This window comes from Gymnoscopelus microlampas (genome assembly GCF_963454915.1).
Source record: "Gymnoscopelus microlampas genome assembly, chromosome: 9".
Taxonomy (NCBI): Eukaryota; Metazoa; Chordata; class Actinopteri; order Myctophiformes; family Myctophidae; genus Gymnoscopelus; species Gymnoscopelus microlampas.
In genome coordinates, this window is record NC_139946.1 from 20,046,168 (window position 1) to 20,059,597 (window position 13,430).

Here is a 13,430-nt window from a genome sequence, read left to right on the forward strand (position 1 = left end):
CCTCACCTTATCTCTGCAGAGGCTCTCGATGAGGGTGTCAGCCTCCTCCATGCGTCCATACATGACCATTGCGATGCCGACGGCCAGCCCACGCAGAATCTTCTCATGCTGGGTCTCCTGGGCATAGCCCACCATATCCTCGATGGCCTGGGCTGACTTGGAGCCCAGCATCACGAGGCCCAGAGCCAAGCCTGCAGCCTCACCTACGAGAAAACACAGGGACAGACATGGGTTCACGGGTGGCTACTGTAGACCTGTCCTTTGTGTACTTTAATTTATTACACGCACCCCTATTAAAACTTTAAATGGCATTTTGTAAGAACAGGATAGACAGGAAATGAAGTGCAGAAAGGAAGGGCGACATCCAATGCATGAAATGCACCGGGTGTGTTGTGACTACTGTATGTGGTTGACGTGCTTACGATTACATGACTACCAAAACGCACCATCCTGTGTAATATTTAATTGGAATTTGACAACCCAAGAAACATAATACAAAGACAGGAAGAACACATTTCATTAAATGTAAATGTCAAGCTCCAGAAAACAGAGCTGGAAGGTCTGTTTTCCGCTGTTCATAGCACTGTTGTTGTTATTGCTTGCTCCCAGAAGCAATGAAAGCTTTAGTGTGCACTGGGAGTGCAGAGCACTACAACAAGTTACACATATCTCAACTCTGGGACGAGAGTGGTGTTCTTTAATCAAGTTTTCAATAGTTGCTTGGCAACAAGAAGAACCACAACTGGTAGTTCTCCAAGAACCAACTTAGCGCAGCTTGTTAAAAAACACCAGACTGGAAGATCCTGACTGGCAAGTAGGTTTGCTGATCAAACTAGCCACATTGTTAGTGAGCCAGGTCATCACCGAGAGGTCCCTGAAGTACATCAGTAGCTGTGGCTAGTATTAGTTTCCTGCCCTGGTTAAAAGGGCAAAACTGTGATTATGAAGTGGCATTGTTGTTCCGTAAAGGAAAGCATTCAGGCCAGTCTTTTCACTACATACCAGTAACAGCATCATCTTGGTACAGGTTGGACTTGAGCAGGTCATAAACATCCTGTCTGGCTGTGCCCAGAGCTGCCAACCCGAGGCCAAGTGCACCCCCATGACGAACAATCTGTCAGAAGTACAAGACACAAAACACAACATAATCACCATTTCATTAAAAAAGAAAATTCTCTTTTAAAATGCTGGTATTTTTTTTTTTTTTTTTTAAAGATTTGTTTTTGGTAGTTTTTTATTATTTTTCATTGAAGAGGGACAGGGAAAGTAGTCTGACAGGAAGAATGGGGAGAGAGATGGGGGGAAGACATGCAGGAAAGGCCGACGGGAACGGGACGCGAACCCGCGGCACACTGCTATTAAGGATTTTCAACCAGGGTGCCTAGACCGCGACGCCACGGTCTAGGCAAAATGCTGGTATTTTTAACAATAGCCCACAACTATAGCAGCAGACAGCAATATACATATATTTTTAAGAGGTGTCTTAAAGAATTGTGTGAACCTCTTGCCGTGTACAATACTGTATGTTAATCATTGACCTGTTCTCCTACTATGAATTTAATAGTCATCAGCTACCAGTAAAAATGGGCAGCATTATGGTCTAATGGTTTCAGAAACAGAACAAAATAATCACAGAATCAATTCAATACATACAATTACCCAGCATTCACAAATAATTCACATTTTGGTCAAGCACAATAGCACGTAACACGATACATCAATAAAACAAGTATTTGCTGTGATTTATTGGACTGAAATGTAATTTAATAAATTCAATTATTAAATAAACCATTTCACCCCTAGTGTCGTCGTACTCACATCATTGCTGGCGTTCTTGAGCTGGCTGAGCAGGTAGTCAATGATGTCTCCTCCATGGTTGGCGTGGATCAGGCCCAGGGCATACAGGCCGCCTCCCTCCTGGTAGGCTGAGCCGGGGGAGGTGTCTTTGGGCAGGTAGGTAGCCATTAGCTGGAGTGCCTCTTTCTCATGGCCCTATGGAGCATTTTAGATTTAGATTTTAACAAACCTAGATCGTCTGAAGCCAAAGTCTGAGCTTTAACATTTTGTTGGTTAAGATAATGCTGCATGGAAATAATACAGGGGTAAAGATTACCTTGTGAATGACACCAAGACTTGCTGTGGCTGTAAACTTAGCCCAGTTGGTGGCTCTTGCTAACCACTCCAAGTTTTCTCTGTGATTATGTACAAACAGTTGTCTGCATGTTAGCATTAGCAACAGCAGGGCATTGTCCGCTCAAAACGATCATTAATCTTGATTATGTGAACATTTTGTAACTTCAACAGCTTCAGTGACATCAACTACCGTAAACAGTACGCTTTAAAATTAACAAATGTTTCAAGAGAGCAATATACAAGTTACTTTTCGACCCAAGCTTGTAGAAATGCGTTCTCTTATTCTCCCCAAGATCATATTTTACTCACCTGAGAAACTGGTCGCTTGTGGTTCCTGTGTGCATAAAAGAGTTTGCTATGACCGTGGCTGTGTGGCACACTGAATTTCGAACCGCATCCTGCAAGAAGGATAATATATGTTTAAATAAAAACCCAGTCATCATGTCCATTTTATTGAGAAACCACTTAACAAATCAGTTTTGTTACAAAACAAATCAGTTTTGTTACAAAACCAGAGCATAAGGACATAAGCAAGCCAGTTGAAATAAATTCGTTTTTAGATGTCTTAGATGTCCAACAGCCTCTTTGTTTTAAATTTGTCACAAAACTGCATACGGCCACTAAGATATCAAAGATGAGTAACAAATATACTTTGTCTTAAAGATCACCAGTTAAAATGAATGGCCCTTACCTTACTTATTCCAACCTAACTCACCCAATATCGTCATGCGGAAAGGAAATGCCTTCCAACCGAAGGCCCTTCCCTTACCTTTGTGTTTTTGAGGATCATCAGGTCTGTGTTGTTGTTTCGGATGAGGAACTGCAGATGTAGCTCAATGGCCATTTCTCCACTAAGGATTTTTATCATCTTGGCGTTCTGGTTCGTGGGCTCGTCCTTCTAGACAAAACATGATGATGATGAAAAGACACTTGAGCATTGGATTAATGGTACAAAACAATTTTCTCAGGATATTTAAAACAAATTATTACATAAGTAAAATAGACTTTCTAGTCAAAAACTAGAAATACTGTATTTTATTTCTCTGACCTTTTCTATATCAAATTAAAGAATGAGCTTTTAGATCAATTTATGTCACAAGGTTAAGTCATACTGTATAAGTTTAATTTTTGTTATCTTTTTGGTGACACCACTTTTTATTAGAACTTATTTTACCGTGTCTGCTGGCTTTCCAGCAGGGGAGCTCCCTGCCTTATCGTCCATTTCCATTGCGTCACTGCAACACACAAAGCATAGTGTTTGTAGTCATGAATTGATAACAACACAGTAAGCTAACTGAACAGCTCAAATAGAATGAAAAGCTTTCCAATACAAGCCTGAAATCCCTGAATAATTTCTTTAAGAGAATGAGGGACTGAAATTGTTTAAGTTATATCTAAATAGGTTTATCGTCTAGTGTTGACTACGAAAGACATCCCAAGCTTTCAGCGCTGACGTCAGTACAAAACAGACTACGAAAGACATCCCAAGCTTTCAGTGCTGACGTCCGTACAAAACCTTGAAAAAAAAAAAAAGAGGACACTTTTTGGATATAGAGTATCCTAGAGGACATTTAAGCTATTTCCCATTCCACGGTTGTGGGGATCAAATCCGACTTTCAGTTTAACTTCTAGGCCACCACACACCCCTACAACACCATACCTGTCTTTGTCTGCGGTGGGCACGGTGCCGGTGTTGGTGGAGCCGGGCACGGCGGGGATGGGCGTGCCCACGGTGCGGAGGTTCTGGATGACGGAGGAGAGGAACTGCTGGCTGGCACTCTCGTATAAGTCGAAGCAGATCTGGTAAGCCATCAGCAGATTGTCCTCCTTCACCAGCTTCTCCAAGATGTCACTCACAGCCTGGGGGTCATCTAGGAAGATCAGGCACTACAGGGCAAGAAGAAAGAGAATGAGAGTAGGGCAAGAAGAAAGAATGAGAGATGCATGTCGGTAAACGTTATGCGGAAATGTGGTAGAGGGGAAAATGTTCAAGCAACCAGCGACAAAGAGGCCAAAATTCTTTAAAAACAAAGAGAAACAGCATTACCAATTAACTTAACACAGTACAAAATAATTTCCAAAGAAGAATATTTGTCAGCCTCTAAAACACTTCGCTTCAGGGCAGTCCTTCATGTTGAGGCAGTGACATGATTGGTTTTCAAAGCAGTAGGTGTAGGTTTGTTAGAGGCTATTCTCGCTGCCGTTCTAGCAAGTATCTTGCATTTAGAAATTCCCAAACATATCGGTAGGCAGAGATCTCCAATCATCTGGCAACAAGAGACTAACTCCCATTTGAGCTTCAAATTATTTTAAGGACTTTCTGCTTTATTTCAACCATACAGTTTCAGACAAACAACGCACATAATTTACATCAGCAGGTTTTTACCTGGCAGACATTAATAAAGTCTGGCTTCTCCAGGTTCATGTAGAGTTTGACCAACACTCTGAGCACTTCGTTACGGAACTTCTTGTTCTGCATCAGGGACATGCACACCTTCAAGCTGTAGGCCAACAGCCCGCTCACATCAGTCTGTGAGAGAACAGGAGAAAATCATTTAAGTGCGTTAGGATTGGGTAGAGGTTATCCAAATAAACCCAACATACTTAATTGAAACAGAGTCTGTCTATAGGGCCCCTCCTTTTTTCCCTACACCAAATATATTATATTCAGAATGTTCATCCCCAGCATAGGGAAGCTAGGGTGCACATAGTTAATCCTTATCAATAGTATTAAATATCCACACTACTCTTTCACTGGTGGTCAAAGCAGGACAACTCACTGATTCCAAGATGGTCTTTTCAAAGATGTCAAGGCGCCTGGTTTCCAGGGCGATACCAATTGCCTGCTTGTACTTGTGGTCACCCAGGCAACGCAGGAACATCTTGTTGACGATGCCCTCCAGACGAGGGTCAATGCTCTTCTTCTCCTCATCTTCGGGCATCTCAGCATTTTCAACCCGCAGCTTAGTGTAGTGGTCAATGCATTTGGCTAACAGAAGAAACAATACATTATCAAAGAAGTGCTCGTTTCTATCTGGTAACAAACAAATTCCCAGTGTAATTAGGACTGCACAATTAATCGATAAAAAAGTTTTTAAAAAGGGGAAATAAATGTATAAATCACACTGCAAATTTTGGGAGTCTATCTGTCAAACTCCTTTCAGCACTGCTGCCGTGGCTCTGTTGAGGGTGTGCTTGTTAATGAAGGGCTTTCATTATATTTTCATTGCTTTAATTAATATGCATCATATTCCTGTAGGTTGATAGCCTAAAGGGCTTTTCACATCGGCAGCGTTTGACGTGCCATGTAATTCATTTTCAATGAGAGGCGAGCGAGCAGGTAGTGGCGTGCGGGCAATATGTCAGGCAGAGCGATATTTAGCAAGTACACCTGTTAAACTGTCCCGCTCATGCTCGTTTCGCGCACACGGCAAGAGCTGGATTGTGGTCATCACATCTTTTTTCTACACAACGCCCAGGACAATGATTTCACACAGCTGAAGCAGGCGTAGATAGCCTAGTGTTTACTCGCAACGCGATTTTCGGTGTATTCACATGTGAATCGCAGTACACCCCCGCTGTTCCATGAGATAATGCAGGCGTTGTTGCTCCCTGTTTGAAAAGCCCTTAACAATGAACACAAGAAATAGGCTAAATAATGGATGTTTTATTGTATAAGTTCAAGGTTATTTTCATCCCCTTCTCCCAAATCAAATGCCTCATGTACAAAAGAAGTTACATCTTTTTTCCCTTTTTTTAAAGTAGAGATGCTTGGTAAAATGCAATCAGTCAAATGCAAGCATTATCACCTCCGATATAAAACCAAAACTATATATAAATAAAGTCAACAATCCTCATGTTAAAAGAGAAATAAGAGACATAAGACATTGCTTTGTTTGAACACTCACCAATGATGGTCTCCACATACTCTGACTCATCAGTGACATTGAAGAGGTCTCCAGCGCCCAAAGCGTAGTTCAGTGACTCCTCAAACGCCCCAAGATGGTAGAAGACCTTGGAGGCCACCAGGGCAGCGAACTCTCTGCTTCGAAATGACTCATCCTCATACAGGACCTCGCTGAAAACGGTTCACATTAGAATAGCCAAACAAACAAATACATACATACATTCGATAACAAATCTGTGGCCTTTTGGATACTAGACCTGAACACGGACAATTTACTCTTTTTTGTCGCCAACTTACATTTTGTCAACAGATCCAGAGATCTCAGCCCAGAAGTCATTGACAATGACATCAAGCTTTTGCAGAGCAAACTCCTGCAAGCAAACACAGAAACACCAGTCAAGCATGGTTGATTTTAAGCTAGGGACTATTTGTGTTCAGTAGTGTGTGTGTGTGTGTGTGTGTGTGTGTGTGTGTGTGTGTGTGTGTGTGTGTGTGTGTGTGTGTGTGTGTGTGTGTGTGTGTGTGTGTGTGTCAGTCATTCTGGCTTGATATATTTTCTAGAAAAAAAAGAACCAAAAAGAAAGTTATTACCTTGAGCTGAGGCTCCTCCTCATCCAGGAGTGAAATAATCCCAGCTGAACGAGAAGTGAGACATTTATCCAATTAAGTTACTTAAGTTTAATCAACTTTATTGCAGCACAATCTGCTGTCCTGTGTATCATAGCCTTGGATCAAGACTATCATAGATGTATTTGATAGTCTGACGTTTACTATTGTATCTATGATTTAGAAAAAGTCAGACTCGATAACATACATCTATGATAGTCTTGATCCAAGGCTTTGTGAATCATAACAACAGACTAGCAGGGTGACAGCAACAGTAGACCATTACAGCTCATTTTGTTACTGTTAGCAACATCATTATCCTTTACTAAAACACTCACATACTGTATAAGTATGTGACAGCAGCATCAGCAGGCCGTTACAGTTCATTGTGTTAGCAACATCATTATCCTATATTAAAACGTTCACATAATGTGAATGTTTTAGTATAGGATAATGATGTTGCTAACATAATGAGCTGTGTTGGTGTGCTGCTGCTGTCACCCTGCTACATAAGTGCTTTAACTTTATATAACGATATATACAGTATTAAAAAAAACTAATACAAACAGAGTATTTGTGTAAACAACTAAATAATAGTTTATTTCTGGGAATGTACCGGTAATACTCTGACACTCATAGTCTTTCACAGGCTAAACTGAACTCCTTGCTGTGTGTGACTCAGCTAATTCAATGGCGGCTAACGGTGCTAGCATACACGTTAGCCACAACATGACATTACATGTAATGACTTATCTATCTCTTACCGGCGGAAGTTATCATGTTTGGCTCGTCAGTCCCTCCTCAACGCCACTGTTGTCCCGTTTTTGGGGACGTTTAAATTCTCACAGGAGAAACGAATGAAATGTTATTCTGTTATAAATCCACAAACAGAACAGAGTGGCTCTAGGATGCAGCCGCTGTTAAACGCTTTGCTTTTTGTTCGGCGGCGTCAGTTCCTCTCAAACGGACCCACTCAGTGTTGCCATGTTTTCTGAGAAAGATAAGCAACCAGGTTCTATGAAAACAAGCCCAAAATAAGCGAGCCCTTCGCCCTTTACACATAATGTGTTATACATTGGCTATTTGAAAATAGACGAGCTACAAGCTCACTTGTAGATCTGCTATTTTCAAACAATCTTGGATTTTTTTTTTTTTTAACAAATAGGAATATTTTTTAAAACACACAAATCTTGTATGGAGGTCCCTACAAATACATATTAATTTGGGGATCCTAGGCATAAAAATGTTTGAGAACCACTGGTTTAAACAACATTGCACAGCAAACCCCAAATAAGCAAACAACTCCAAAAAAACGAAACCCGCACTGCCAATTTTACAAGCAACTTTACAGAAAAAGAAGCCCATCGTTTATAATTAGCCGACATGGCAACACTGGACCCACTATTGGGAGGACCGATCTTAAGCCTGATAGAAATAGAAATAGAAATAATAATAAAGTGCATTAAATCACCCCGCATTCTCACAACAGGGTATACATCGTGTTAGATGACGTATATATTGACGTATTACCTCGTTTTGTTTGAAGATAAATATGGAAATATAACATAAATCCTGTCAGTCCCTGAACCGGCTTCTCTTAAGCCGACCTTGCATGAATCAGTGCTTTTACCTGCACGGTCTGAACCTTATACAGTCTATGGTCTGAACCTAAATAAATACATCCATGCCATGGTATCCAAGCATCTGCACATTTGAGGCCACTATTAGGGTCTGAAAATCTAATTAAATGTCTTTTGGAGTTTTATCACGGGTATTATGATCATCTTTTTAATGGTAGCTTTACAGTGTGTTAATCAATATAAGCTGAACTAGTTGTGGCATAAATTGTTCATACAAATGTATGGTTATTAACAGTCTATCATTATAAGATGGGCTATTGGTGGCCAGTTTGATATTTGAAATATGTTATATTTCTGTTGTAATACCCTATTATATATTTGAGACATTTAAAAGCACATGGGATCTGGACAATCATACAGAGTTGTGTTTTACATAAATATATATATAAGCAAAGTTCCTATACATCTATTCTGCGTAGCGAATATCTATAAAAGCATCTGATCATGATTAGTAGTGATTCTGGCTTCCCCAGTCATCTGCCCTATAAACATCAGTAGGCTTTGTCCTCTCTAATATCTTGTGCTTTTTCTTTTTAAGACTCTTGTATAAGTATGACATTTGTAATTGATTTCCCACCACTCCTTCCACACAGGTATGTTGACATGATGTTACAACAATACAATTAAAATGTTTATTGGAGAATTTAAAAAACAAACTATGGTATCCAGCACAGAATCATAAATACAGAATGCTATATATCTATGGTGGCAAGGGTTATTGGGTCCAACTCCAAATATAAATTATTTTAATCTAAGGCACAAAATAGTTCATATTCATAGGCTAAATTCATATACATCATCGGTAAACATTGGAATAAGTGTCTCTAATATACTGTATGCCCATTAGTTCTCCCTTAAGGAAGTTTACTCCAGTTCAGTCCTAAGCTGCTGGATAGGTTGAGATATAACTTGTACATTAATTGCAAAAAATCTTAGAGTGTGGTGTAGGGCTGTCCTGTCATATACGAATAACTGATTCATCGGTCAGTTTGGTCTTAGTCGAACAAAGACTTTGTTAGATGATTAGTGTCTTCTACTTTTTTCAATGCTGAATGAATTACTTCTTTAAATATGAAGAGAGCATGTATTCTCTAAATATAATACAACACTTATTCTACCAGTTAGAGGCCAATGGCCAGTAGCCAGTAGCCATTGTGAAATCAAAATTAAATGTTGTATTCTCAATAACAGGAAAGGAATAAAGTCTGCAACACTGTTTTTTTCTCAGCTCCACTTGTTTGTTTATTGCTTCAACTTCAATGTCTTTACAATTCCAGAAGAAGATCCAGCAGGATTGAAACGTTGAAGCAATAAACAAACAAGAAAAAAATATTGTGGACTTTATTCCTTTCCTGTTGCATCGCTGTTTGTCCAGCACCATGCCTTTGTCTATTCCCCAAAACGTCATGATCAACTTGAAAAGGCTGGTTTCGGCACGATTGTACGCAGCAAACACAATTTAACAGATTTGTCGACTAACTCAGCTAATAATAAACAACAATCATCAACAAATTCCTATGATTATTAGTAGAGAATTTCTTTAGTCGCGGACAGCCCTTGAGTGACGTCACGTTAAACTTGAGTGATTTGTCAAACTATAACTATGATCGCTAGAAAGCCTTTGTCAAGTGGGTTGTTTTAAATTGTTCTATCTAGTAGAACAGGTCTTGTGACTTCACATAAATATGTTCCCCTGTGACTGGACAAACGCAAGTCTGTCTTCAATGTGACGACTGCACAGAATCCTTAGTTGCTTGAGGCAAACTATTTCACAGTGTCTGATCCTTGAGTACACACAGTGATGGGGTGAAAGTTAAGCAAATGAGTCTTATGTCGCACTGTTAACTGTCACTGTCAGCTGTTCCACAGTCCACATGAGGTCCAGGAGACAAGGAATTGGCTCTGAGAGGAATCCCCTCCTCTATACTTCCTGTGTCACCTAGAAAACAAACACACAACCATTATGTTCCAGTATTGGTATTAACGTGAAGGAAAATGGGACAAGCATTCTATTAAATTGGGACGACATGGTATATTATTTGGGCATCTCCCTGTCACCGAAATGAAGGGATATTCCACCACGTCTCAGGCCGAAATCAGGCTGATCCGGTGCATCTCAGGGGCGGACACATATAACTGAATAAAGAAGGCGCTGGAGTAACTTGGATGATTGGAGCCTTTTTACTTTAATAGCAGGGTGCAACGCACAGGAAAAAAATTCATTGAAACGTTGTCGTTTTTTCTGTGCTTTGCACCCTGCTATTAAAGTAAAAAGGCTCCAATCATCTGAGTTGCTCAAGCGCCTTCTTTATTCAGGCAAATCAGTACACTTGTAAAAAGGTATTGTTCAATATTAAACAGAATGTCTGCAGAGAAGAATAAATCCCCAGGGATTCACAAATAGGATGGTGTTTGTACCTCTTCGCCTATTGGTTGGAGGGCTATTGGCTTGGCCACTAGGTCTTCTTCTAAGAGTCCAGGAAAAACATTGGAATGGCCAGCAAAGCGTGTTCCCTCTATCCCTGGTATTATCTGAAAAGGGCAATAAGAAACATTTAACAATTTGGCAGCTCATCCATGGGGCAGATTGCTCCATGAATGGCTCTATTGTTTTCGGGGTCCATTGCACCCAAGCCTGGGAAAACGTGCAAAAAAATGTCAGGTCTTGTGAGTGTCATGGATTTCATTGACCTACATATTTGGAGTAGCTCAAAGCCATGATAATTCAATACAGCATAGTAGTATTACGGGTACACAGGTGCTAGTCTAGATCATTGGTTCTCAAAGTGGGGTCCGGGGACCCCCAGGGGTCCTTGGGGGGGGGGTACCAGGAGGTCCCCAGCAAAATTTGTTAATATAGCGTCGCAATCATTTTAACCACTTTAACCATATTTTATACTTTGACAATTCAAAAATAGCAGATATACAGGCTCATAACGCATGACTTCGTGCTGTGCTATGAGCTTGTAGATCTGCTATTTTTGAAAAATCCCTGGCACAAAATATTTTTCAGATGTGGGGGGTCAGCAACCAAATACATATCATTTTGGGGGTCCTTGCCATGAAAACGTTTGAGAACCACTGGCCTAGATAACCTGATCTGAAATGAAATCACTTCAAACGCTTCAGGCAGTTTAATATATTACACCTGATGCCTGAGACGAATACAACACTTTGCAGGCATTCGTCTTGATGGCGAGTATCTTGCTCTCAGTCTTTGGAATGAAACTCCCGACCCAGATTGCATCAGGAGAATGTTTCCTAAACACCGAGCGGATCATGCGCTCCAGGAGTCCCACGCACTCCGCGGTCTCCACGCTCTCCGCCGGGGCGCGGATTAACCCCATCAGTGCCGGCGGCGCGCCGGCACGTTTGGTGCGAGCCCTCACGTCCTTCAGGATCTCTTTCAAGCACAATTCGTTTGAGGCTGAACCTCCTTTGAGAAACTCCTGCCTGAACAGGAACACTACGATCGGACAGTCTATTGTTCGCCTCAGGCTACAGAGGTTCATGCTGGTCGCCGTGGTCCTTTGAACGTTATTATCCTCCCCCACCGACTTGGCTCTCAGTGCCAAATCCGTTGGCCTCGTTGACACAACGGCGGCCACTTCGTTCTCTGCACTCAAAGATTTACCGACTGTCCCGACGTGGCAAACGCAGTTTTCACTACCATGATCACCAGCGGCACCGCCGAGGCTTTTTGGAGATGCAGAGAGCTGCTGTCCATTGCTGCTGTTGTTGCCAAGGTTAGCGCCGCCGTCTTCTGCTGGAAATACGCTGCGGACAAACTCCTGTAGCAGCCCGGCTTCGCCTTCCTCCTCGGGTCTGAACGCGTTGCTCACCAAATAAATCCTCTCCTTGCCACCGATTTGAGCGATAACCTTTTGGAATTCATTCTCGGCGTGCCGCGTGTCATCTGGGCTGCTCGCACAAGCCATGATATTTACTCACAACTCGCACTATTATAGCGATTACAATGTAGGCGATCAATGCTTGTGCGATCGCCTAATAATTAGTTATGTTTACAACAAGGAGCCCCAAATGACAACTCCATCCATGCAGCCGGCTCCCTGTACAGAGTGAGTAGACACGAGTGTGTTTGAACTTCTCAGGGTCGGAGGAAGTACGGACAGTGTTGCCAGATTGTGCGACAGAAATAAGCAACCAGGTCTATTTAAAACAAGCCCAAGAGATGCAACCTACAAGCTCACAACGGCTTGTAGATCTGGTATAGGTATTGTCAAAAGAGAACTCTTGGAGAAAAAAATGAAATTGTAGGAATATTTTCAAGTCCACAAAATCTTGTATGAGGGCCTCTGGCACAAAACATTTCCAGAATGTTGGGTCTACAAATATGAAATATATATTCATTTGGGGGTCCTTGACATGAAAATGTTTCAGAACCACTGGTTTAAACAACATTAGTTAACAAGCCCAAACAAACTACTACACTTTAGAGACAACAAGCCCCAAAAACCGCAACCCGCAACTACCAATAATTTACATAACTTTACAGAAAAACAAGCCCAAAGTCGCTTATAATAAGCGGACATGGCAACACTGCAGGGGGATGGTCCAGAATGAGGATAATGCTATATTTATCCCTATTGGCCAACCCAGCTGCCTGTATAGGCGGGGTCATATGGGGCTAAGAATGTAGACAGGACAGACTTGTTAATGTGCAATAGAGCTGATCATGATGAGGATGATGATGATGATGATGATGATGAGGATGATTATTATTTTACTATTCTTATCATTAATAAGTATTATTAGGCTAGTAGTAGTAGTAGTAGTAGCATGATAATAAATGTTTATAATGTGCATTGCAATCTGCTGCCATCATGAACACTACTGATGCTAGTCAGTACTAGTCATATAACTAACACCACCAAGTCAAATTCCATTTGCCTCAAATCCAAAGATGAATTTGAGAGTGCTTTCATCATTTCATGTCATTCACAGGTGGCAGACAAAGACAACATTTTCGCCCATAGGAATTGCTTCCACTTGAGTGAATTTGATCATAATGGTAGAGGTACAACATCTGATTGTTGCTGCCATCTTCCTTGGTAGCAATAACATACTGACCAGAACATGCTGACAGTAGGCATAAGACAAGTTTATTTGTAGCACATTTCAAC

General features: G+C 41.2%; 2 protein-coding genes across 3 annotated transcripts in view; both read right to left on the reverse strand.

The window, feature by feature from the left end:
- psmd1 (proteasome 26S subunit, non-ATPase 1) overlaps nucleotides 1-7,593 on the reverse strand; it is a 53,779-nt gene extending 46,186 nt beyond the window's left edge. The window contains exons 1-14 of one of the 2 annotated variants that reach the window (XM_084066353.1): nucleotides 7,411-7,593; nucleotides 6,632-6,675; nucleotides 6,338-6,411; nucleotides 6,042-6,211; nucleotides 4,914-5,122; nucleotides 4,520-4,663; nucleotides 3,794-4,020; nucleotides 3,308-3,368; nucleotides 2,903-3,028; nucleotides 2,443-2,531; nucleotides 2,114-2,192; nucleotides 1,819-1,992; nucleotides 1,003-1,114; nucleotides 7-203 (exon numbers count right to left, since the gene is read on the reverse strand). In XM_084066353.1, coding sequence (XP_083922479.1) covers nucleotides 7-203; nucleotides 1,003-1,114; nucleotides 1,819-1,992; nucleotides 2,114-2,192; nucleotides 2,443-2,531; nucleotides 2,903-3,028; nucleotides 3,308-3,368; nucleotides 3,794-4,020; nucleotides 4,520-4,663; nucleotides 4,914-5,122; nucleotides 6,042-6,211; nucleotides 6,338-6,411; nucleotides 6,632-6,675; nucleotides 7,411-7,426 — 1,722 coding nt within the window. In that variant the 5' untranslated portion in view covers nucleotides 7,427-7,593. Of the gene's footprint in view, nucleotides 1-6; nucleotides 204-1,002; nucleotides 1,115-1,818; nucleotides 1,993-2,113; nucleotides 2,193-2,442; nucleotides 2,532-2,902; nucleotides 3,032-3,307; nucleotides 3,369-3,793; nucleotides 4,021-4,519; nucleotides 4,664-4,913; nucleotides 5,123-6,041; nucleotides 6,212-6,337; nucleotides 6,412-6,631; nucleotides 6,676-7,410 lie in introns of both variants that reach the window. The other variant, XM_084066352.1, reaches the window with a different exon arrangement.
- Nucleotides 7,594-8,910: 1,317 nt separating this feature from the next.
- On the reverse strand, nucleotides 8,911-12,363 carry LOC311052555 (uncharacterized protein C2orf72). The gene is made up of 3 exons (XM_084067557.1): nucleotides 11,435-12,363; nucleotides 10,705-10,818; nucleotides 8,911-10,225 (listed from the first exon to the last, which is right to left on the reverse strand). The coding sequence occupies exons 1-3, from the start codon at nucleotides 12,222-12,224 to the stop codon at nucleotides 10,128-10,130; spliced, it is 1,002 nt and encodes a 333-aa protein (XP_083923683.1). The 5' UTR covers nucleotides 12,225-12,363; the 3' UTR covers nucleotides 8,911-10,127.
- Between the last annotated feature and the right edge of the window lie 1,067 nt (nucleotides 12,364-13,430).

What these genes read in the sequence shown, in the direction of transcription:
- LOC311052555 (XM_084067557.1), bottom strand. Translation starts at nt 12,224, where the DNA reads ATGGCTTGTGCGAGCAGCCCAGATGACACGCGGCACGCCGAGAATGAA. An exon ending in GTATTCGTCTCAGGCATCAG is followed by an intron (nt 10,819 to 11,434) that starts GTGTAATATATT and finishes TGCCCTTTTCAG; the next exon opens with ATAATACCAGGGATAGAGGG. An exon ending in TCCAACCAATAGGCGAAGAG is followed by an intron (nt 10,226 to 10,704) that starts GTACAAACACCA and finishes TTTGTTTTCTAG; the next exon opens with GTGACACAGGAAGTATAGAG.